General features: G+C 40.5%; 2 protein-coding genes across 2 annotated transcripts; one reads left to right on the top strand and one right to left on the bottom strand.

Moving 5' to 3' along the window:
- ela3l (elastase 3 like) lies at nt 1–2,945 on the bottom strand. The gene is made up of 8 exons (XM_084359498.1): nt 2,841–2,945; nt 2,501–2,589; nt 2,188–2,285; nt 1,692–1,820; nt 1,151–1,287; nt 660–805; nt 131–283; nt 1–45 (listed from the first exon to the last, which is right to left on the bottom strand). Exons 1-8 carry the CDS (start codon nt 2,878–2,880, stop codon nt 28–30), a joined length of 810 nt encoding a protein of 269 aa, XP_084215624.1. The 5' UTR covers nt 2,881–2,945; the 3' UTR covers nt 1–27.
- Nucleotides 2,946–10,943: 7,998 nt separating this feature from the next.
- Nucleotides 10,944–23,323, top strand: bco2l (beta-carotene 15, 15-dioxygenase 2, like). The gene is made up of 12 exons (XM_084359513.1): nt 10,944–10,980; nt 13,969–14,146; nt 14,473–14,684; nt 15,123–15,238; nt 15,368–15,470; nt 15,592–15,732; nt 18,040–18,200; nt 18,573–18,743; nt 20,058–20,195; nt 20,914–21,096; nt 21,278–21,388; nt 23,043–23,323. Exons 1-12 carry the CDS (start codon nt 10,953–10,955, stop codon nt 23,157–23,159), a joined length of 1,659 nt encoding a protein of 552 aa, XP_084215639.1. The 5' UTR covers nt 10,944–10,952; the 3' UTR covers nt 23,160–23,323.
- The last annotated feature ends 2,695 nt before the right edge of the window (nt 23,324–26,018 follow it).

Raw genomic sequence — 26,018 nt, 5'->3', positions numbered from 1 at the left:
GTTTTCTTTATTGACACTCCATCTTCTTTAGTTGTTCATCATAACCTGGAAACACAAGTATTCGGTTACCCTAAGCCAACTGGAGGTGCTCCTTCACAACAGAGTCTAGATGTGTTTGTGCGTCTCCTACCTGGTCGATCCAGCCGTTGAAAGCAGAGACTCTGGTGAAGACGGTGGGCTTCTTCTTGTAGTTGCAACCAAGGCCAGAGACGAAGCTGGCAATGCCATGAACCTCCCAGGCACCACTGGCGTTCTTACAGCTCAGAGGGCCACCGGAGTCACCCTGGACGCAGAAAGAAAGACTTATGTTTTATTCTCTTGGTGGAGATTCTGGTCGACTGGCAAGGAAGCCTCAACTATGAGAATCAAAATCATTGATAGCTGAAGTATCGTGTGGGCAAAAGACACAGTTTTTCATCTTTCTTGGTAGCTAGGCAGCAAAAAAAATCTTTCCCTCTGATTCCTTAGATGTTTGTATTTGAACACACTCACTGCATTCAAATTCCAGTTTGCTTCACATGCATAATCAAGTACAGAAGCCACAGCAGGTTGTACAAGTTTTACAGTTTAAGCATAATCATTCAGAAAGAAATAAGTGAAAACGCAAATGGATTTTCTCTTTCTTTTTGCACACTCGCACAAAGAAAGTACAAACTTACGTTGCATCCAGCCACGATCCCATCCCCACCGGCACACACCATGGTGGTCCTGACAGCGATACCCCACCAGTCAGACTGGGAGCAGGTGGCATAGTCAGCCACAGGCATCAAAGCCTGCTGCAGCTTATCAGCTATGGGGCCTCCGGCTAAAACACACAGGCAGAGTCCATTACCATCATCCACATACACTAGCCGTCTGTCAAATCTGCTTTACAGCATTTCCCCTGAGCGCCAAATTCACAGCCCCGACCCAAATTTTCAATTTGGGAGTAATCCTTGAGCAAAAAAGTTTCAACTAAAATCTCAAGCATTTGATTTTCATCCCAACTTTGGAGGCTTCCCTGGGTAACCCTAATCACACACACTCACACACAGCTGGATTTAAATCCAACTGTTGTGCTTTCATCATTACATGAAGACATTTCAGAGGTTCTAAGCTGAAAAAAAAAAGTATTACAGTGACAGACACATAAACACATTAGTCGACTTACTGTACAGCCTGCCCCATCCAGTGATGTAGCAGGGGTAGAGGTTGGACAGCACAGTTTCAGCAGGAGGGATACATCCCAACTGCACATGGTCAGTCAAAGGCACAGACTCAGACAGCTTGATCAGGGCAATATCATTACTGCAAGAAAGACAAAAGAGAGCGAGACTTAGGGAGGTGGTTGTTCTGGCAAGCAATTTAAAATGTTCATCCAGAGCCAGAAAGAAGGAGAGCTAGAAAAGATAATGAGAACAAGTCCAATCTGCACTTTTGCAATCTTTCTTATTGTTCTCATGTCTACAGATACAAATAAATCATCTCAATGGCTGATCTTATCTCTCCCATTTGTCCTGCTGCATATTTCAGACTGAACAATACAGTGATATTAGGAAGTTGTGTCCAAGTTGTTCTTGGCCGAACTGAATAAAAATGTTTGAGTTTATGCCTCAGTCCACTTCCTCGAGACAGAGCAGACTTTAATGTACTCTATGTCTCAGGGGGCGACTCAGGCTACTCTTTGTACTGTATGATGGTGCTTTTCTTACCCGAAGGCCACAAAGATGGGGTTCCATTTCTCATGGACGACAATCTTCTCAGGCACAATAGCCTTGGAGCCAGCCTCTTCCTCAACCAGGTTGTGTTTGCCCACAAACACCCTGTAGTTGAACTTGGTGCTGGGGGAGAGAACAGACTATTGAGGCCAACCCAAACAGAAGATTTAGAGCGCAGTTCAACAATTTCTTAAGCTCACATTGATGATTAAAAGTCACAGCAAGATGAGGATTTGACCCGGGCAGCGGTCCAAGTGACCTTGAATGTACTTTTCTTATCAGTGTGACATTTGGGTTGGAAACCTTTGGACCTAATGTCTTGCCCAGTCCTCAGTTTAATGAGGGTTAAGCAGGGTTTAGGGTCCAGAATTTGGCAAGTAGTCTGGTGCCGAGTTAGGACAGTACATTTACCAGAAGGTCTGTGTGTATTTGACTTGTAGATGTGGGAATCTGTGGTTGTGTTTTTGTCTTTGTGTGTTTATGCTCCTACTTGATGCAGTGAGCAGCAGTCATGACCCAGTTGGCAGCAATCAGAGATCCCCCACAAGTGTGCCTCCACTCACCGTCCCTCTCATACTGCAGAGAGATCTGGAGACAAGAAAAAGGACAACATAGCAGAAACAGTGAGAGGCAGGTCATGGATGTGTAAGATGGCAGTTTGCTGCTGATTTAATTCAAAAGCAACCATTTAATTACAGAATTTTCAATAGCCACTGGGTCTTGAATCTAACAAGCAGATGCCAGACCCGTAAGGTTTGCCAGTAAAAATAAAAACATTGACAGATGTGTACATATTAGCATACCTGCCAGGGCCAGCTGTGGGGCTTGGCATCTACTCCATTGACCACACGGGTAGTCAGGGGCTGAATGGGTGGGGTGCCGCACCCAAGGGCTGTGCGAGGAAGATATAAACACGAGTGTGATGGACATGAGACAGGGAGTGTTCATGAGGCAGGAGAACAATGAAATTAATTTTGATTCCCACATCAGGCACAAACTGCATCATTTTTCTTCCCAATAAAGAATTGCACAGTGCTAGCTCCCGGTGTGGTATTATGCAGGCAAACACACACTCACTCAAGCAAACTTGCAAACACACAGAGCCAATTACACAAAGAATTAGAGAACGCCAGATGTTCTTACCGCTAGCAATGAGCACTGAGGCCAGCACAATGGGGATCATGTTGATTGATGCTTCTGCTTGGGGACGGCAGGACACACACTCTCTTTTAAACTTTCTACCACAGGCAACACTCGCACCGAATGCGGCAACACACACTCTTATTGGTCTGTCATGGCCTCCGGGGATGGAGGTCGACCAATGGCAATGAGGGTCAGTGCAACTGGGCGAATGACGAACCATACAGGTGTGCTTTCTGGAACATTTCCCATGACCTTCATGCAGAGCTGCAATGTATGCTCTGTTACTTTGCAGAAGATGTGTGCATTCAGAAGGGCTCACATGTATACATGCACAGTATATGGATGTGTGTACATGCTGGGGAGACATACTAAAAAACCTGCAAATGATTTTTTTTATCTCACCTCTCCTTCACTCCTTTCTGTGACAAAGTCTCTAGCATGAAACCTGGAATTAAATGCTTGCGTAACAGCATGGGAAGCCAACATCTGGATTACGGGTAGTTGCCTGTTTTCTCCGAAATGTAAAATAAAAATCAATCTTGGACGCATTACTATGATAAATAACTAGGACAATGAGGAACAGATGGTGTCACTGGAGCAGAAAATATCGACAGCTCCACTCAAATCTTTTTGACATCTTACAACGTACACAGTTCTGCAGTGAATTCTGCTGTGCCGGGAATGTGAGACACACTGAATGACCAAACGTATGACCAAACATGTCACTCAGCACATGCCACGTTCAAAACAGTCTAGTACATTTTCTGTTGTGAGGTAAAATGCACTGTTTAAAACAATGACCCAGTTGTTATAATGACTTGAATGGATAGAAGTTGAATATTTTATTTTGTTGAGTCTTTTTTTTATTGATAGGGAGAAAGAAAACATTGTTATTCAAAACCTTTGCAAACATGGGACCAAAAGCACAAGAAAGGCTCCTCAGACACTTCTAGTTTGCAATGAATGAGACTGATTCACAGAAAATGATTAGCAAAGATAAACCAACTAACACTGCAGAAATGGATACAAATAAAGCCTCAAGGCTAAAATAATGAACAAAACCCAACACTAACTAGAAAATCAAAACTGGTCTACAGAATCAAACAGAAAGACAATACCAAGCTCTCTTGCAAACCACAAAACAGGAGAGAAAGGGTAAGCAAAACAAACAGCAGAGAATCCCCACAAGGCTTCCTTAAAGTTGCCAAAACTAATTAAAAAAGGGTGTTCATACCAACTAGACAGCAAAGGCAAAAGATGGGTTAAACTGAGCCGTATCAAGGTAGATAATATCAAAAACAGAGTTTAACTAATAACAACAAACTCTGCAACAGCTGCACCAGACCAACAAGCAGCTACGTGGAGATTGGTCTTGGTCTCAAGATGACCTGTTTTTTAAGGTCTCAGTCTCGTCTCGGAGTCGACCGCATTTTTATTCAGCCATTTTTCTCCATCTCAGACAAAGATGACTGGATTTTATTTCAAGACCAGTCACGAACACAACTCTAGGGAATTACTGGTTTATATATACTGTACTCTTTTATGGTTTCTATTGGAAGACAAGACATGAAAACCTGATTCTTCCACAAAAGATTATATTGGTTTAGATTATATTTCGTTTGGTCGATGGCAAAACTTGGATATATATGGACATACATGGCAATAAAAGAGGTGAATGAAAAAGAAGCTTCATTTGTTTTCTGTGGATGTTTTTATGTGAATGTGGATCTGATCCAGAATTTTAGGACTGCCTATGGCTTGCATGTTCTCTGGCACGTTGGCTTGGTCTCGCCCTGCTTTGGTCTTCAGTTGGTCTCGGTTTAGGTGGTTCTTGACTTGGACACTGGACACTGACATCCACATAAGGAAACAAAACATGGCACATGAAATCATGTGAAATTTGCTTCTTTGCTTCTTTCACAAACAAACGGAAATTTCCTCACAAGAAATCAAACTGTTCACATGTGAATTACACATATGTTCATATGCTATTGCCTTTTTTCACACGTGGATTAGAATTTCCATGAAAAGGTAAGCAACACTGGTTCTGGGAGTTGAAATACGGCTCCAACGATGATTTAATGAAGTTCAGGGGTGGCTGATCCAGAGAGGGCGTGGCAGACCTGAAACACACACACACACACATAAACAGACAGCTCCATAGAAGAAAGTCAATGAATGTAACAAGGACATAGACTCGGGTGACTCAGCATGCTCTCATTGTAAATCTGTCAAAGGCTGTAATATTACACAGCTCAATAAAGGTGAGGTGTTCCGGTGCAGTAATCAGGTAGAGTCAGGAGACAAGGTGAAGCAGGAATTATAGCATTAGAACACAGTTTGCTTGTATGTAATGATCTTGAAGGTGTTTATGGTGAGAAAGTCTGTCTGTCACCACCTTAGACAGGATCAGGTTGTTACATACGCTGTTACAGCAGCTTTATCTCGAGTCACCGACCACCTTAAACAAACACTGCTGTAATACAAAGTATTCCAGAGATTCAGGAAAGAACATTTTTCATCAGGCGGCAGACGGGACTTGTTGTTCATGAATGATTTACTCTCCCAGCTCACCACTAGATGGGACAATTTATCTGTTTAGAAACCATACCTGAGTTATATTCTTTTACAAAAGAGATAAAAGCAAAAAAAAAAAAGGAACTCTATATGTTGTGTCTGTTTGCCGCAAGATACAACATCCAAGCTTTGAGTCATTTAGAAAATCAATTCTCAGTCTAACTGGGTTGCAGCACCTGAAAAGGAGGTCAGACAAAACTTTGATGCCGATCTGATAGTAAGAGAGCTTCATACACCTCTGAGAATACCTTGTAACTCATGACAGCTGAATCTACAAAACAGGGTTGTTTTTAAAGTTTGGTTTCAAAGTTTTAACAGAGCTACCCTTCTAGTTTACAGACTTGAGAAAATAGTTGATATCATTTAAAAAATAAATGCTTGAAAGGCCACTACAGCAACAAAACAAGCTTAGACATACTCAGTGTGTGTGTGTGTGTATCCATTCCTGCGTGTGTGAGCTTCTCCACAGCTGCGATATCCAATTAATTGAAGGCTAATTAAAATTACTCTTCAAATCTCTGAAACATTGTCAAACTTATTACAGGCCAGTGTCCAGAATAGAAGCCTCCTTTCCCATTTTCTGATTAAACCTCTTGTATTCATTAAATTTGATAGTGGCCAGATGACACTGCACTGATAATGAACTGAGGTATGTGCTGAATTGGTATAACTACATTAAAAAGAAAAGAGAAATTAAGAATAGATAGGAGTAAATGATCTCAGTTAATGTCGTTTTTTGCAGCAAAACATATTAACCTGACCTGAAATATCACCAGCCCCTCGTACGGAGTTCAAAACCTCTGATCTCCAGAATCTGCTCTTTACCGCTCAAATATGTTTCTATGCAGTCAGATGCAGTCTGTCTTGTTGTTGGATGAGGCCTACTAGTTTCATGGCTGGGCAAAGCAGAACACCTCATCGACTGAAACCCCCCCGAGGGTCTGTAACAGGTACACTTCTGCGTGTTTTCCCTATCAGAACAGCAGCTGAACCCTGAATGACACTCTATGTGAGGTTTATGGTTGGGTTATATCACATTGGGGCAGTAAACACTGTCCTGCCCATTGCCTTTCCCCATGTGGAGCAAAGGAGAAAGATTTTGCAATAAAGTATAAACATTATTGTGGCAGGTCTGCGCTGTTGGCTGCAGTCAGCTGTGTGGCTTTTAACGAATTTTCCTTGCATACCTCTTTGTATCCAACAACATCACCACTGGTATGTGGCGTGCCGCTGCACAGTGTCTTGGATCTTCTAGTTTTGTAGCAGTTGTATAATGTTTAGCTCAATCTGAGCCCACGTACATCCATATTGTCAAGCTTTTTGCCTATTTAAAAATATACAGCTGTATTTTCCAGGGGCTTCTTTATTTGCCACAGGCAGTGTATTTTGAGCTGGAGGGCTGATGTAAATCCAAACATCGACTGTCTGCTGCTGATGTGCTTTTATCATTATCCTTTCTACTGATGGTAACAGAAATCCTCCTCTGCCTTCGCCTTCCGATTCTTGGTGCATATGTTTATTTCATTTTGATGTCTTGGTTTACTGTGGTTCTCAACATTTTGGCTTATCATTCCTCAGAAACTCCCATGTTGGAACTACAAATTTAATTAAATCTCATAAGCACACATGACCGAACTGGTCTTCCCACAGATCTTGTATGTACTTGCCAGATTTCCATGTCTTTCATGTTGAGTGGGAGAGAGTAGCAGGGGAGTACTGGGGCTGGGTGCAGCCTGCCTCACTACATACAGTGCTGTAGTGTTTAGAAGTACTTACAGCTTGAATGAATTATTTATTTGATTTGGCATTTGAGGCTCGTTCTCTCTCGTGTATGCTAATAGTTTACAGTCACTCCATGTTTATATTTTCAGTGGATGTTTATATTTTCTCCTTGCTGCCTTTTCTGTGACAAATAAATCACCTCTCAGTTACCCATGTTTCAGGCACAGCAGCCCTCCTCATTTTCATTGGACAGCATGTCAGGAGCCAATCAGACACTTTGAGTGGTTAATTGGTATATTGGCTTGTTTTGTTTGTCTGATAGTTCATTCCAGTAAATCTGATGGATATATCGGGGATGATGTGTGTTTCCAGGTCTTGGAGAGTACCAGTGCATTTCTGAAAAAAGTAGTATAAAGCCTTTTGTGGCTCCAGAGGAAGAATGTAATCTGATAAATTGCCTCCAGTGATGTCACTCAATGTCTAAGTTGCATTGTGGGTAATAGAGGTGAGATAGAAAGTTTTCCTAAAAGAAAGAAGAAAGCAGTGAATAATAAAAGCAATATGTCTGGTTCTGCTGTATCGATTTTGATCATTTGTTTTCAAATTGTCCAACAGTGTTCAGAGTGGAAAGCTGGACTGCTTTTCAAAACCTTGTGCCTACATTACCCACAATGCAGCTTAGCCACTGAGGGACATCAAAGGTTCAGATGCCATGTGGCTTCCTCTGGAGCCACAAAAGGCTTTATACTACTTTTTTTTTCACGTGTGAGGTAGCACTTTAATGTGTAAAATTGGTGGAGTTACCCTTTAATTTGACTTGCTAGACTGGATGTGTGCCTCAGCAGACGGTGCCAGTAGGACATTGATTTACGGGCAACTTCAAACATACTAGCTCTCATGTAACTTGGAATTGACGTGTATTAACATGTATTCTAAGTGTGTGAATTTCACAAGTTTGTTCTCTACTACCAAACACAAAGGAGCTTTTTTAATTCATAGTTTGGCTGTTGATGTTATTCTCTGTTTGAGATAAACGATATCTCTATATCAGATGTACCCTGTGCACAAAGGAGGACTTTAAGTGTGATAAATACAATTTGTATTGTGTGTTATAGAGCTATATTATAGTAAATTATAGTGTTATTTCCATTATTCTGTTATTCAGTATTTCTAAAGGAACATATTTGCTAAGTGTAAACCTGTACAGGTACCTGTACCTGATTATTAACTCCACAACCAGATATTTATTAAGGGATCTCAAACACTGCTGCTACCTTAATTTGGCATTCACACAATTGTGTTTTTAGCCTTAAAGGAAAAGGTCATCCAAAAATGATAATTCAGCCATTACCTACAGTATCACCGCTGTGCAGATACAAAGTCAGGTGGCAGCACCAGGCAGCACGGGGGTGCAGTGGTTAACACTGTTGCATCACAGCAAGAAGGTCCATTGGTTTGAATCCTGCTTAGGCTGGGCCTTTCTGTGCAGGGTTTGCATGTTCTTTGCAGGTTTCCTCTGCACCGTCAAAACATGCACACTAGTTGATAGTGCCATTGACCAAGGCACTGGCTAAGATCCTGGTCCCTGGGCACAAACTTCTCCCACTGCTCCCTCAGAATGGGTTAAATTCAGAGTACAAGTTTCACTATCTTACATTGTGACAAACATTGTATGATACATGAACATCTTTTTCAAACCAATTGTAGATCTCAAGACTTGAATTACACTAGGCAAGTTGTATGGAGCCTTTTATGTTTTGTTTTATTTCTTATGTGTTTTTACACTTCTACATCAGTTGTTTAGGAGAATGCTGCAACGCTGTTTTGCCGTGAAGCTCCAGAAATGTTTTGTGGACTACAAAACTTAAAGCATGGGGGTGAGTAGATAATTTCTGAAGTTTACTTCTAAGTATTGCTGCAGCCTTATTCCTTCTTAAAAATGAATCTCTCTGCCAAACAATTATAAAACAGGATATTAAAGACCTACTATATATATAGAGATACTTATATACTTATATACTTGTCTTATTTTTATTTTTTGTACACAAAAGTGTGGAGTGTTCTCCCTCTGAGTATAGTTCTTCTTCATTAAAGCATGTCATGCCATTTATACACACACATATCTGTAGAGTTAATCATAGCAATTTGGTTTTGGAACTAACACAACTATTTCAGATCCTGGAGGCCTGTTTTTCCGCTATGCAGGGTTATTTAGGGTCTTCTGAAGCCTGCAATGTCACTGAACTTAAATAATAGTGCTTATCAGAATTGGACTCACACGCTGAATATTGCCCAGCCAATTAACACTGAGTGGTCATTGGCAAAAAAGTCTCATTAACTTTGTTTGGTTGTTGCTGTATATAGATTTTCATAGCAGCAAAGTATTTTGCAACTTTATTTTGAACACTCAACCTAAATCATGAATTTCCAGACTACACAGGGCTAAAGATGACTGACAAGATACAAGACACATAAATCACAGTGATTATGGACATTTTATGTGATTTGATTCAGCAAAAATGTGTATGAACCCTGATTGCTGTGTGATATACATGACCCTCAACTGCATGAAGATAAACAATGTCTAGTGAGATTAGATAATAGCAGCAAACGTATGTGGACTAAGTACTATAGATAATCTAAAGGTCGTCTGCTCAGACAGAACTGTACACAGTATGTACCCTATAGTAACAATTTATAATAAGTGTACAAGACATGCTGAAGTACTGTTTAACTAATGCATGTTTCTTTAATGCATGTATCAATGCAGGATGTATCATGAATTCCTGTTGCTCACATTAACAAATGATCACTATGACTTCATGTGATTAGTTCACACTTAATAGATCATCAGTGAAGGAATGTTAATCCAGTGACTTCAGACGTTAATCGATATGCATTACAGGTGCAATACAGTATGTAAGAATTCTCCATCTGTCAATATCATTCTCACAACAAATAGGGAGCAGCGTATCGCTAAAGTGACCACTAACTGCTGCTAACAATAGCAGCTCTAGCTGGTTAGCTCAGTTAGCCATGCAGCTATCGGCCCAGACTGGGAGGTCGGAGCACACCGGGAAGCGTTGGTGTTTACACTGCTAGCACAGAAGCTTTAGACTTGAATGCGACGGGGCTAGCTGATAAGCATGCTAACTTCAGTAGATATCTCTGCAACACAATACACAGAGGACATAATGTCAAAACTGTTATTTCTTCACATTCTGTTGAAAATTTAAGTGAATTTTTGAATGTTGTCAACTAAAATTCTTACATATTGCCCCTTTAATACATGGTTTATAAAGGATTTCATTGTTAACAGTGAAATAACTATTTACTGACAGTTGATTAACTATGGATTTTCCATATTTAGCATGACCAAGTTATGTAACTGTATTTATGACATGCTTATTAGGTAAATGTTTGCATTTGACAACCGCTTTTATTTTTAAAATAGCTTAATTTTCCTATGGAAACAGGTACTGTTCTGCTTTTAGAGAGGCTGAGCAAACACACAGGTTTTATGCAACTGGAATCTAGCTAATTTGGCTGCATGTCAATTAATGTAATTCTGAATTAACATTCGTTATCTGATGATCTAATAAGTGTTAATTAATCACATGAAGTGATTTTAATTTGAGCAACGGGGTTTCATGATACAACCAGCACTGGTTTAATTACAACACCGCACTTACTGTTGTTTAGTTCCAGGGATTACTTCCTGTACCTGGCGAGTGACAAAAGGTTCAAAGGTTTCCCTCAGAGCTCATATAAATCCTCTGTGTTTGTCTGATCATCTCCGCAGAGCGACCAGCCATGTCCAAGACCAAAGAGACAACCAGCAGTGAGTAGACCTGCACGAACATAACAATTGAAGAATGAATCAAGACTGTAGATGAGTTATATCATTTTTATATTATGCTATTTTATCATTTATTCGGAGGACTGGGCATGACTAAATCCACATTCAACAAGTGTGCACAGTTGTAGCAGTGCTGGTGTGCAGCAGGGAGCAGGGACAAACAATAGCATCTTGTTGAAAAACCCTCATATTCCACACAGAAACAAACATGCACACAGTGCAGAGCTAATGGTATTTTGTTGCATTTCAAAACCAAATATGCAGTTGCAATAGTACATGTTGACATTTACTATTGTTCCTGCTCTATGGTCTCCTGTTGAATCAGAGCTTGTGAAAGAATACGCACAATGTCTCATTAACAGCTTTTAGTCATTCTCAGCTGTGAACTGAAGGAAGAAAACTGTTGAACAGGTCCCTGCATGGTGGAAATGAAAAGAACAGAAATTAAAAAGATGTGCAGGAATATGACAGCTAATTCCAACAAGGTCATATACTTGCACACTGACATACTGTTGGTGCTGTGAGAAAAACATTTGTTAAAGCAATAGCTGTTACGAATAAACTACTGTTGCAACTGTGATTACCAAAAATGAAAGATACAAAAAAGCAATACCTGAAGCTATTATCCACAACAGCTCTGAGCTCGTCAGTGTAGCAGTTTTGTTTTCAAGAGACTCAATTTTATATGCCGCAGTAGGAAACTACATGAAACCCCCCCCCTAAAAAAAATGTCAGCACGCATTCAGGCATCATTTGCAATGCTGCAGTAATCACATCAAAACTCACAAAGTCAACATTGTAAGCGATTGTTAAAGCCTACAGCGGTTATCTCTCTATTGCACATTCTCGTTTTTATTGTCTGTTGTGCTGCTGTCATGGGAATGAACAAAATTCTGCCTCTGCTGATTGGTTGCAATAACAATTCACATAGTAGTAGAACTCAGCATGGGTCTCCGTATTGAACCGCGATGATTTGCTTTTGCTAATCATGCAACACTCATACGTTTTACAATCTCCATAATGTTTGGAGATATGAGGTAATGAACACAAATTGGTTATTGGATAACAGATAAGACAGTAGATAGTGCAGGTGTCATTCACAGGGCATGACCCCAAAGAGCCATGAATTTATCCAAGCAGGAGCTGTAACAGAACATAAGCTCTCCTGCAAAGAGATCACGTGTTTCTCACTAAACCATTATCACTTGTGTAGTTTGGTAGGCAATACAGCTACTGGGGTGTGAACAAAAGGTTGTTTAGAAGGTGTAAAAGTGTGACATGCTGTTTATTGACAGCACTTCTGGCTCAGAAGACCAATTTGGTTAACGATTTTGTTTTTATTTTCAATTTGAAACATGTTAATTTGAACATGTAAGGTACAATCACAGTGAAATTCCATCACTTCTCTAAAATTGATTTTGTTATTGTCTTCAAGCCTGCAAGTGGAATTACTTCATTACTGCTAACAGCTGACTGCTAACAAATGGTTTTCTATAGGGTCTTACATCACTTCCCCGTTCACACTCGCTCAAAGTTCCAAAGTTATAAATGGTTCACAGCACCACACCTTGTCAGTACAAGCCTGCAGAGATATACCTGTGTCTATGTGTGTGTGTGTGTGTGTGTGTGTGAGAGAGAGAGAGAGAGAGAGAGAGAGAGAGAGAGAGAGAGAAAAAGAGGTGTGATAGGTCTGGGGTTGTGCGGCTCAAGTGTTATCAGAGGTGGCAAAAGAACATACACATTCTTACTCAGGTAGAAGTTAGAAAGTATAGGCTCTGAAATGTACTGAAGGTATAAAAGTAAAAAGTATCTGAACTATCTAAAGTAAGTACTGTGTGAAAACGCACCAGAAAGATAGTTGATTGTAAAGTCTCATTCCCAGGATGTGAAATACTTTGGGTTGGTAAAGCGCCAAGAGCACAGCAACAAAGCGAGAAAATAAGAAAATACAGGAAGAGGGCTGCAGGGTCCCTGCAGTCAAAGCCACCACACCCCATTTCTCCCCAAAATGAAAATAATCAGTAATTCCCCTCAGTAACGAGCCTATTTTGAAAATGTAAGAAGTAGAAAGTACAGACAGCCTTTGTGTGTTAAACTGTAATGAGTAAAAGTAAAAAGAATTGAATTACACTAGACAAGTTGTATGGAGAAAAATAAAATACTCAAGTGTAGCCAGGCGAACTAGGGACTGTTAATAGGGTTTATTTTATGTTCATAATATGATAAACTCGAGGCATTATTACTGCAAAAGCTGCTTTTTGCATGCTGAGGTGACACTGTCACTTTAAGAATAGTGCAGGGCTAGACACACGAAAGTGAAAGTAAACAAATTTATTGCCCAACGTTGGACCACTGAGGTGGGTGTTGAGGGAAAGAGTGAACAGCTGGACAGCAGGGGAGATATGCCATGTTGGGTTCCAGGTGTATGTGTCTTTGCGTGCAGGCTACACACTGGAGTGAAAAAATAAGCCACTGCTGTTGTCTATAGTCCATACTATTGCCTATAGTATTGTCTATTGTTTTAGTATCGTCTATAGTATTTAGGATCTGTATTTTTAGTTCATTTTTGTCACAATTGTGTAGTTGGTCGGTCTAATTAATGTTATCAGAGTACTGCTGGAGTGAATAGTTTGAGTGCCTGTATTAACAACATAAAGGCAAGATAACTATCCTGTACTGTTAGCACTGTAGTTATCTACAATCCTCAACTTACAACATTAACACTGTTCCTATGCATTTTGTAAGTTAAGTCGGGGAATGAAGACCCACATAAAATCCCATTCTGTGTCCGGCCCCATCTTTTTATGGCGAGGCCACACAAGTACAGTACAGATACCTTAAAAATCTACTTTAGCACAGTAACAAAGTATTTGTACTTCCCACCTCTGAGTTCTATCATAATTGTATTTGAATATCTTACAGAATTTACAGTCTTCTTTAATCAAAACCTCTCGTCCCCTTCCTCCTCAGTACCAAGCACGCAGCGATGTCCGCTTGCCAAAGGCCTGGAGAGCATGGCGCCTCTGGTGCGTTCTGTGGAGGAAACCCCTGATCCCATCCCCACCACCATCACGGGAAGAATTCCATCCTGGATCAACGGGAGCTTCCTGAGGAATGGTCCTGGGAAGTTTGAATTTGGGAAAGACAGGTATTTGAAAAGAACTATGAAAGAACATCATGGCCAAAGGTGTACAGTACACAAATGACTTGAATTGAGTGAGCTTTATTTGAATGGCAGCGGGCATCAGGTATAGTTTGGAGATATTTGGTGAATTGACTGAAGAGACACTATTTTAACACAATAGAACTTTAGTCAAGTATGACTTTCAGATTTTTTTACACCCCTGTAGTAATATGGTGCAGGGGGGTTACTTTTCCTTCACCCATGAAAATTCCCAATCCAATCACTCTCTCTACTTTGACTTACACAAATAACCTGCTGAGAAATCCAATTGTTCTTTTTTCCCCTCTCAGATACACCCACTGGTTTGACGGCATGGCCATGATGCACCGCTTCCACGTCCGTGACGGTGACGTTAACTACAGCAGTCGATTCCTGCAGAGCGACTCGTACGTGTGCAACTCAGAGAAGAACCGCATCGTGGTGTCGGAGTTTGGCACAGTAGCCATGCCTGATCCGTGCAAGAACATCTTTGCACGCTTCTTTTCACGCTTTCAGATTCCCAGTATGTGTGTCTTCTATACATGTTGCATATTCCCATGTGTCATTTGCTTCATTACGCCAGTGCCAAATGCATAATTTAAAATATTCAGTTCATTTGTGCATAGGTAACAAGGCAGCTGTGCCAGATTACAAGGGACAAAATCACAGCATGTCTTTCTTCAGTGCTCATGCCCTCAACTGAATGAGTTGTATTGTATATTGCAGCCTAATGACAGCTGGCGTTACATTGAATTGTGTTTTTATTAAGGTAAAGGGAACACAAGTCAGTATTAGTGTGTAGTTGTCTGTCATGGAAAGATCAATCTGAGGCATGACGTAAAAGCTCTGAAAAGTTACGTAGGAACACGTTGATGGTAGTTTCCAGTGATACCATTGAGAAAAAAGAGTCTCGCTTAACAGCTGTATTTATTATGTTCCTGACATTTGTATGTGTGAATAGAGGCCACAGATAACGCCAGTGTGAACTTTGTCAAGTACAAAGGAGACTATTATGTCAGCACGGAAACCAACTACATGAGACGAGTAGACCCACAGAGCCTGGAGACGAAGGAGAAGGTGAGTCAGAGTAAAGTCTCCTTTGAATGCTAATGCTGATAAACTGTCAGAGGATAGAGATGAGGAAAATGAGTGCCTGTCGATAATGATGATCAGGATAATAAAGAGGATGATGCTATCCATTCTAAGGTGGACTGGACTCAATACATTGCTGTCAACTCAGCAACAGCTCACCCACACTATGGCCAGGACGGGGCCACGTACAACATGGGCAACTCCTACGGCAAAGGAGGTAACCTTCCTTCACTCCTTGCCTCCTTGCTTTCCATCTGTCTACCTGCTGAACCGTATACATCTGCATTTTATGGGACCCTTTCTGTTGTACAACATCACTTGTGTCTGGGCCTCCTCAGGTTTCTTCTACAATATCATCCGTGTGCCTCCACCCGACGAGAAGGCGGCAAAGGCAGACTCTCCAGACTTCGGTGGAGCTGAAGTGATCTGCTCCATCCCTGCAGCTGAACCCAGGAAACCTTCTTATTATCACAGCTTTGGTGAGATAGACACCTCAGTATAACAAACAGGCCTCAGCTTCCTTGAGTAGTCCACATCCTGCACGTATACTGACGTGGAATTAATGAATTCTATGAAACACTTTGTTTTATGCCTGCACTGACAGGGTGAGTCTACTCAGTGAAAGAGAGCGTCACAGTTTTTTTGCAGCTCTTATTAATTGCTAATGTGAATTCTAGTCTCATCCTGCTTCTTTTTTTGTCAATCACAGCTCCTTTGTATTTGTGTTTCAGCTCGCACTATCTCTCTCTGTCTGCAACTCTGCCTCTGACTCACACTAAACACTTTTTCTCACACTTTTGCAAAAATATTAAAAAGACACAATCAACTTTATTCCCCTAAGAATATATCAGGATAATTTGCGTAGCTTTTTGCTTGATTGCAAACTGTTATGTGTCTATATTTCATGTCAACAACCTTTATAGCAGATGTTTATACAGTCAGATTTGGTGTGTGTGCTCTGCTCTTTTAGGATGCTCTTAAAGAATTACTTCTCCCAGTGGAGTCCTTTTTCCCGCTGGGAGAACTAATCCCCCCTAATAAACAAATACATGAATATTAGATCTTAGTAAAGTTGACAGCGCAAAAAGCTTAGCACACAACACGTAATGTGGTGGTTGGGGTGGTTTAGGGAGCTGCGACAGCACTGGCATTAGCGTGTAAGCAGAGTAAAAAGTAAGGAAAGTAAAGTTATAGTGGTCACACAGCAGTGGAAGGGCATCCTAGAGGACAATTTATCATTTTTTTAATTTACCACAGGGCCATCCAAGAGGGCACTTTTGCGGTATCTGATATTGAATATAAAATATATGTAAAATTATACATATATTTGCATGTATGTATACACTGTATACTATGGGTCTACTGACTATCGGCCTTGCCAATTGTAAGATCTGATATTTGGCATTTTTCTGAATTACTGCATTTTTTTTTTTTTTTTAAATGTGATTGCATATCAGATGAATGGCACTCAATACAGTGCATCCCTCCACCCAGGCCAAACAATCCCCGTTAATCCTAATATATATTAAACCACCAATAACTGCTAAACCGTAATTTAAGCTTACCAGATCCGCATGGAATTGAACTCACTCACCTAAATATGCCTGATTTCTTTCAGCAAGATTGATGCACTATTCCCTGAGAAATTAATGAAAATACGTGTAATGTGCAATGTTAAAGAAGATAAGAAAAAATTCCTGGATCTGTCCTTTTATCCGGATCTGCACATAAAGTTAATGAGGTCTCTTTTGGGCTGAGACCAATCCTCCATCCAAGTTTCGTGGAAATCCGTTCAGTAGTTTTTGTGTAATCCTGCTGACAAACCAATCAACAAACAGACTCTGATGAAAACATGACCTCCTTGGCAGTGGTAATACATTTATTTAAAAATATGCTACTTTGGCTCTAATGCAGCATGCAATCTGCAAGGTAACTAGAAACTAAAGTGAAAATTTAGTGGAATGGAAGTATAAAGAAGCAGAAAATGGAAATACTCAAGCAAAGTACAAATACAAATTCCATCACTGTATTACTAGTCAGCCAAGCAGCTGATAAAAAAGCTACTGATAATGACGCATTATGCTGATGCCAATCAGCTTATGCCGGCCCAACTTCATTAGGCTTGATCTAACACAATGTTGGCCCATTTGGTTTTCATACTGCGCCAGTTCACTGATTATATCTCAGTCTATATTTCCAGCAGACCACCCTTGCTTTGTCAGACTGTCTGGCACCGAGAAATCTAACAAGTGATGGAACATTGTATGGCTGTACAAGGCACCACATAATTACTTCTGCCAGTAGAGTTACAGTAGATAGGAGGGGGGTATATTTTTCCCTCATGTCAGGAAGGGTTGGTGCTGAGACAAGAAAGAATCATTTTGCAAACTGGCCGACTAATAAACGAGCAACAGTGGATGTGGCCTCCTGCGAAAAGGGAAATGTCTTCAGAAAAAGATCCTTTTTGCAGATTTTCCATTACTGGTCCAATTAAACAACATGGGGCCACTTACAAAGTCATTTTCAGTTTACATACAGACATAAATGCCCTATTTTAAAAAAAATCCAAATTAGTGTCACCCTGAAATAATTAGCTTCGACCCAGTTCACGTATATTTAGGGAAATATCTGAGGCATATCAGTGGGGCATTGCAAAAACAAGAAGTTAGTAAACAGAATCAGAATCATGCAACCAAATGTAAGTTCATCATCCCACCATGACACAGCAGGTCCACAGTATATGAGCTAAAAAATCAATCAACCATCTCCCTCCTCTCTCTCCCCAGTCATGTCAGAGAACTACATTGTGTTCATCGAGCAGCCAATCAAGCTGGACCTGCTCAAGTTCATGCTGTACAGAATCCAGGGAAAGAGCTTCCATAAGGTCATGACCTGGGAGCCTAAGTATGACACCATCTTCCACTTGGTCAACAGGCACACTGGCAAGGTGGGTTCAGATTAGTTCACTGCACAGGAGTAGTCTTACTTCGAAAGTGTGAAATAGGAAACATACTCGCTCATTTGCTGAACACTCAGAACAAAAAAGGAAAACTGCAAGCTAATCTCTTCACGCATGGCGAGGTTCTTTCCTTATTTATTTTGATGAAGTCACACTTTGATGGCATAGCCTTTTCTCATACATTGTTACTCTCAATTTTCTCATCTCATTACACAGCATACCCATTAAGCATACAATATCAAACTTTCATAATGTGGAGGTGCGACGCAGTAATAGCAGTGCCTGCAAGGAAACCAAGAAAAGCGACACAGAAACTCCTTCTTGATTGCCTTCATAACTTTTTCATTTTGTCAATAACAGGTGAGTGAAGTGAGGTACCGTGCAGCACCCATGTTCACCCTGCATCAGATCAATGCTTATGAAGACAACGGGTTCTTGGTTATGGACATGTGCTGTGGAGATGATGGCGACTCCATTGGAGACTTCACACTGGAGAACCTCCGCAAAGACTCAGGAGAGGAAATGGACAAGGTGAACGCATCCAGATTGATTCCTCAGAATCATATACAAACACAGACATAATCCAATGATTATGTATATTAATTTATAATTCCTCATCAATGAGCAGAGCAGATTTAAGTGCTGGCTTTTACTGGACTATTTCAGCGGAAGTGTTTGTCATAAAGTACAATGATGTTTCTCTTTCCACCATTGCTAGTTTGAATTCTTGGCATCGATCCATCCATTCAGTTTTTACCTACTTTAAAACTGTCCGCAAAACCTCGATCTATTAGCAAGCTTTTAAAGAGGTTGCTGAGTTTCTCTGAGTAAGGGCCATCTTTTTCACCAAGGTTATCTCATCTTTCTCTCTTAGCAAAGTCTGCCTCTCAGGCCGACGTTCCTGAATGATATCTGATATTCTCTTATTTTCCCTTTCTGTAGTCAATCATGAATTGGTCGGTTTCTGATTCAATAAGCTTTTCAAATCTCTGCTATTTCCAATGTGGTGAGGCGTGTTTCTTTCATCAAAACACAATTATTTAAATTTAATATGTATAAATGCCTCCAAACAATATTACTGCCATGTAACAACATGGCTTTTTGTCAGTATTTTGGATCTGTCTGGACAACCCAATCCTCAGACTAAATGTTAACTAGAGTTTCTGCAAAACCACAGATAGGTTCGAGCTGTACGTTTCTTAATGTTGTTTGGGTTCCATTTTCTATTTCTCTCCTGTCACAATGCTGTGCTTATGCTCAGATTAGGTTTAGGCACAAAAACAACTCTGTTATGGTTCGGAAAAAAATCATGGTTTGGTTTAAAATACCTCCTTTGCTCTCCACAAACACTGCTGGAAATGTCCCGAGGTCTCCTTCAAAACTCCTGTTTCTGTCGCCACTAACACAGCTGGAAATAGCCTGACTTCCCATTGAAAATATCTGGTTTGGTCACCATGAACACGGCTGAAGAGGTCTTGCGCTCTTCTTACGTAAATATATCCAGTGGTGTTGCTCTTACAAATGCTGCAACACAGACTCATACTGCATTTGCCCTTTTGGCAACCTTGTCGTTTGTAACGTCACCACCGTCCCCTTCACCTCCTGATGTGAAAGGCAGTTAATAAACATATAATGTGAATATGGCACATTTTGTACAAATGTCAGTATAGTACGTAGCCTCTTAAAACTTGCACGTATCTTTGGTTTGCAGAAACGTTAACTGCTAACATTATATCCAAGCGACTTGGCTGGTTTGGGTCTGATTGTTCTTGAGGTTGTAATGTATCTTTCAGTCAAAGGAGCCGCACTCACAGTTTTTCATGTCTGCCTGATTTCTTTGGACAGTTTTACAACTCGCTGTGCAGAAACCTCCCCAGGAGATACGTCCTACCCCTGACTGTGGACGAAAAAACTCCTGTGGACCGAAACCTTGTCACTCTCAATACCTATAAAGCCACAGCAACTAAGACAAAACTAGGAGAGGTACGTTTAAACTAAGTGTACAACACTCATTTTACGCATACGGAGTCATATGTTAAACTGTACATAATGCTCGATCTGATTTCCTGGAATCAAGCAAAGAGTGAGACCTATAATCATGATGAATGCAGCCAGTTCACTCCCACACACTCACACTGAGCAATTATCCAGCTCCATGAGACACTCAAGGTACTTTCTGCAATAGTAATTTTATAACTTAAGGCAGTTAGAAAGTGAGAGTCCACCATGGTGCTGAACAATTGCCATTAACAATTGCGTATGCACACACAGACAGTCCAACATTTTCTTAGGACAGAATACGTCTGAAATGTAATAGAAAGTGTGATGTTTTAGTTGTCATGACTACCTGAGCGACACTGTCCTCAGTTTTAAGTTCTCAGTGAGAAATAACACCTGAGTAACAGCCGTAGAAATGATGCTGGCTGCCACGGACACTGAGGAATTATAGAGCAATATGGGCTTGTATTGCAACTGAAGGTACACATATTCTTTAAAGTAAAATTAAAAGAAATTGATTTATTCTTACTAAAGTTTGAAATGAATATCCAGGATCTTGTGCAGGTATCCATTTACCTGTTTTAGAGAATAATGCAGTATTGATTCTAGCCCTCACAGCTTACAGTAATTCAGGTCTGCTGGTGTGCATTACTGTAATATTTTTTGGCTAAAATGTAAAAGCTGCACTGACTTTCTTCTTCAGGTTTACATGACCCATGAGGAACTTCACGACGACGAGCTGCTGCAATACGGCGGCCTCGAGTTCCCTCAGATCAACTATGACAAGCACAACGGCAGACCTTACCGCTACTTCTACTCCTGCGGCTTTGGACACGTCTTCAGCAACTCCCTGCTCAAGATGGATGTCCACACCAAAGAGCTTAAGGTCTCTATTAATCAAAGAGTACTTAGGGAGACCTCATTGTTAACTGGGCCGGGTATTATCACATCAAAGTTATGTCTACTGCTGTCTCTCTATCAGTGAGGCCAGCGAGTTGGGAGTAGGTTTTATAACATGAAACAGCTCCGAGTGAAAGGGGATGTTTATGTAATCTCTCCCTGTCTAGGTGTGGCGTTACCCCGGATTGTACCCGTCTGAGCCTGTCTTTGTTGCTTCGCCCCAAGCTACTGATGAAGATGATGGAGTGGTCATGTCAGTTATCATCACACCCAGAAAAGTAAGTTAACAGCTGCAAAGAAAATAAAAACCCACATAAGACAATGTAAAGTAGCAGCAGCAGACATTGTTATTTTACCAGTGTCAACATTACTTTGACTGATATTGACATTAGATACTAACAGTGTACTTTAACACAGAAATATAAATAAAAAAGATACATAACCACTGTGTGCTTCCAAAGCACTTTATACACACAGCTAAAACTACGATTAGTTAAAGATATAATATGCAAGAATTCTGCATTAGATTAGATTTTGTTGAGTTGTGTACTTACAGTGCATTATCCTGAATGTTTCCAAAAATGTTCAAACCAGAGGATCCACAAGTTAAGTTAAAGCAACGATGTGTTAGAGTTGGTCAGCTATCGAGTCAGAGAGTGAGGAAGGAAGAAGGTGAATGAGACTAAAACATGAACTCATGCATGAACGTGTCTGGAGGAGTCATGTCTGATAGGCTGTTAAATGGTGTGTTCATGACCACAGGATCTTTTGCGTATGTTTGTGTTACTTGCCTGAGTGTTTTTTCACGACACACAGCCAGATTCCTTTACAGTCCATTAGCCATACGCTAATGAGCGATGGCATGCACCTAGGGTGCGTGTGTCTGTGTGTCTGTGTGTTTGAATTCAGGTCAATCACTGAACTCAGCACTCAGCCAAGACTCTGGTTCTCTTCCTTCTTTTTCTCATCTCCTCTCTGTAACGTTACGTCCATGAAGTAAAGTACATTTCCCCTCCAGCTTCAGTCAGAATTAAACATTAGCGTGTAAACCCCTGAAAATGGAGGTCAGCGGCTGGGGATTGTTGCTGCAGTCAGGTTGATAAACAGGGGTGAAGATCATTCACATTTTTAATCGATAAGATTTAAAAGTGATCTCTGAGCTCTCCTCTCATTGGTAAAAGAGTCCATTTTCCAGCCCAGAGCTGGTTAGAGCAGTGAGAAGCGGCTAAAACAAATGACCCTTCATTTTGTTTTGATAGAGATCCTGGCAGAAATTACATATTGTGCATTTAAAGTTAGCGAAGGCGATTCTGGGGAAAATAGTTGATTGTTGAGTTTCATTCCCAGGTCGTCAAATACAGACGCTTTATGTAGGTATTCGGCCTTAAATTCTAACCCAGAGTGTCGATATTTGACGACCTGGGAATGAGACCGAACAATCAACTGTTTTCTCCAGAATATGCTTTATTACCTTAAAGAGCAAGACCTCAATATATAAGAGTTAGAAAGACTTAATTTAAAGTTATTTAGACACTATTAAAACTTGTAGTTTTGAGTTTTATTAGACAAAAATATACTGTTTTCATGAAGTGTAGAGGAAGAAAGACTATTCTTGTGGTACCACCCTTATTAGGCCAACATATAAAGATCATAATTCATGTAAAACGATGTCCTGACTGATTGGGGTAGTATTTGTATAATATGGTTATGACGAAAAAGGCTTTATAATCACTAATAAAGAGCCAATATGCTACTATTATGCCTGCTAATAAGGATCTAGTGAATGGTTAATGTGTTTGCTAATCTAATATATATTTTTTGTACTGTATGCATGAGAAGATAAATGGTTTAATACTTTCACTGCCATGACTGTGGAAAGGGTGACCTTCTTCTTTACATAACATATTTAATCTCCTCTGCTTCTGTTTCCAGGAGAAAAGTACTTTCCTGCTCGTCCTGGATGCCAAGACCTTCACTGAGCTGGGCAGAGCAGAGGTCCCTGTCAATGTTCCATACGGGACCCATGGTGTGTTTAACGAGATGGGCTAGATGTGCTAGATGTGCCACAGTTTGCAGCTCTGCTGTAAATTGCTGAAATTGAACCAGCAACTGGCCACTTTATCCACTGAAGAGAATATCTCTGTTTATGTCATTACCTGCAATATTCCTGAACTATAAAAAAATAAGAGGAAAAATAAATAATAGTAATTGGAAAAACCTGCAGAATCATGGTATTTGTTTGTGCCCCCTTGATAGGAATAGGTGCATGTCCTCACTGTGTGCTGCCATTACTGTCAGAAAGATGGCAATCTTTTTGAGACTAACAAGACAGAAAGCCCAGCATGGCATCAGCACACTGATAAAGTTTGTCCTCTATGTGTTCTTACAGTATGTGCTCTTGGAAGATGATGTCTTAGACAATGGCCTTGGGATTGAGCACCAGGTGGATGATGCTCACTTGTAAGGAGCAATAATTTATGTGGAGAACATAAAAAAAAACAACAACATGAAAGGCAATACACACATTAAAATAAAAATCCATTTCCCCTTTTTTTTGTTTAAACCCATAGTGTTTTTGCATCATCACGCCACTGGAAACGGTATACTCCCAGTGAGAACAGAACAGCACTTAGGATACATAAAAATGCATCAGAGGAAATTCAATTTCTGTCAAAGTAATGTGATAGAAATGGACGACGTCTGAAATGGCTGGAAAACAAATGGATCTAACTGGTCGATAGCCTCCAGAGAGTCTGGAAGAGGTCACATCACAAGTGTAGGGCTCTTTATACGCTCAAAACAACCTAAAACAAAGTTGACATACATATAAACACTGACATGAAGGAACTTGTCTGCGAAAACAAGAGCAGCTGTGTTGTTTCATCGTCTTAATCCGTGAACTGAGGAGAACGATGTGAGATAACGCAAACAGACCCCAGAATGTGAAGCAGCCTACAGCGACACTTGTCACTCCACCATCTCCACGATCGACTTCACTGATGCATACTTCACTGGCTATTTTCCCTCACACATTGATTTGGACGGATGATTTAAACTGACTCCGGGCTCTGGCCCTGATACAGGCTCTCTTTGCTGTGTTTCAAATATTATGACCCATATGGTTTTTTGTGCCTTTTTTTAATGTTTCAAATTTGACTTTCAGTCGAGAGTCAGAGAAACAGAAGTTTTGAGGATGTATGGCAACGGCAAGCCCCAATCTTTAATAATTTATGTCTGTATAGTACGCACAGGCAGACGTTTCATCTTTTGCATCTCTCATTACTCTGATAAAACAGGAGGAAATAGATCTATAGAGGGCTAAATTAAACTTAGGAAATTTTCAACATATTTTTTCCATGTTCTCTGCTTAACTTGGGCTGTGTCTCTTAAGCATGCTGCACAGGTCTCCTAAGATACATATTAATTAGCCCATCATTTCTAATCTAATCAGTCACGCTTAACCTCTGTGTATTTCTATGTGTGTGCTTGCACATACTGTATGCCCCGGTTCATTAGTACTCGCTCAAACGAGCATGACCAGCCGAGAGCAATCAGAGACCTTTGCCCTCAGATAAATCTCAAGCTAAATTTTGTGTTTGCAAAGTTTGCGAAGCACTGCAAACCCTTATCAATGCTGCCCAACGGCCTTTTGTTCCAGAGTATTATTGGATGAGACATTAAGCAAAAGGATCAATGGTTCATTCAAGGTGTTTTTCTAGATAGTTAACAATTTGATGGCTAAATGTCTCAGATTCACCTGGGTCGAGTTTCAGTGTTGGCCGAGTGCAGTAATTACAGTCATTCTGAGAACACAATCAATTTCAATTTTCATTTTTTTCATTTTAATAGGTTTTATTGAAAGAGCATTTGACAAGTGCTGCCAAAGCACAATTAGAATAAAGAGAGGCCAAGGATCCTAAAAAAGAAAATATGGTCATTCCGTCACTGAATCTTGCTTTGATGCCAGGCTGTGGTGTCAGCTGTATTGAAGTCTATGGGAGATGTCATGGAGAAACACGCTGCAACCCGACATATTTACGTGAATACTGATGAATTAGCCCTGTCAATCATTTGAGGGAAAAATATCAGTCGCTAACCTACTCTCTGAAGTGTGTTCTTTCATTTTCTGGAGGCATTTCTTCATCAGAAACCATACGACATAGATATGTTGGGTGTTGGTTTCTCCATGCAACACATTAAGGTCCAACGTATCTTTGCTGTATAAAAATGACAGAACACACTTCAAAATGATTGACAGGTCTAATAATATCATCCAACCAAATATCGCTAATGAGACTGTGATTACACTGCGAACAGGAGCCTTTGCCAAATGAAATCGAGGGACGAACAATGCGTCGGAAAAAAAAAATCAGCAGTTAACCTCCTCTCTAAAGTGTGTTCTTTCATTTTCTGGAGGCATTTCTTCATCATAAGTCATACGCCGTAGATATGTTGGGTTTTAGTGTGTTTCTCCATGACATCTCCCATAGACTTCAATACAGATGACACCACAGTCTGGCACCAGAGCAAGATTCATTAACGTAAAGACCCTCCCTTCTTTTTGAGGTTCCTTGTGAAAGATGAGGAGGGGAACGAACAAAAAAACTCAAACTCACCTATTCAGGCACCTATACACACACATTTAAACTGCCGTGCACAACATCTGTATTCAAGTTTGTCTGTCCTGCTTTCAAGGTGATGGATTCAGACTGTCTAAGCTCTTATTTGACCCATGAGAGTAACCATGAGCTCACACTCAAACACCCCCTCCCCCTTACTGTCTCACTAAGCACAAGTTATTGCGCAGAGTCTTAACTTTGACTGTTATCTGTATCATTATTTCAAATCCCATGAATTCATAATGATATCATCTATATTCACCATATTAGACACACTTCTCGGGGCAGC

This window comes from Pagrus pagrus, assembly GCF_965226575.1.
Source record: "Pagrus pagrus genome assembly, chromosome: 8".
Lineage (NCBI taxonomy): Eukaryota > Metazoa > Chordata > Actinopteri > Spariformes > Sparidae > Pagrus > Pagrus pagrus.
Note: the sequence above shows the minus strand (reverse complement) of the source record. Positions and strands in the feature narration are given on the sequence as shown.

Bases quoted from the DNA above. Each gene is read 5' to 3' on its own strand.
- ela3l (XM_084359498.1), bottom strand. From the start codon at position 2,880: ATGATCCCCATTGTGCTGGCCTCAGTGCTCATTGCTAGCG. The intron at 2,590-2,840 runs GTAAGAACATCT...TTCCTCGCACAG, and splicing joins CTCAGTGCTCATTGCTAGCG to CCCTTGGGTGCGGCACCCCA. The intron at 1,288-1,691 runs GTAAGAAAAGCA...TCTTTCTTGCAG, and splicing joins CCCATCTTTGTGGCCTTCGG to TAATGATATTGCCCTGATCA.
- bco2l (XM_084359513.1), top strand. From the start codon at position 10,953: ATGTCCAAGACCAAAGAGACAACCAGCA. The intron at 14,147-14,472 runs GTATTTGAAAAG...TTCCCCTCTCAG, and splicing joins TTTGAATTTGGGAAAGACAG to ATACACCCACTGGTTTGACG. The intron at 18,744-20,057 runs GTGAACGCATCC...TTCTTTGGACAG, and splicing joins CAGGAGAGGAAATGGACAAG to TTTTACAACTCGCTGTGCAG.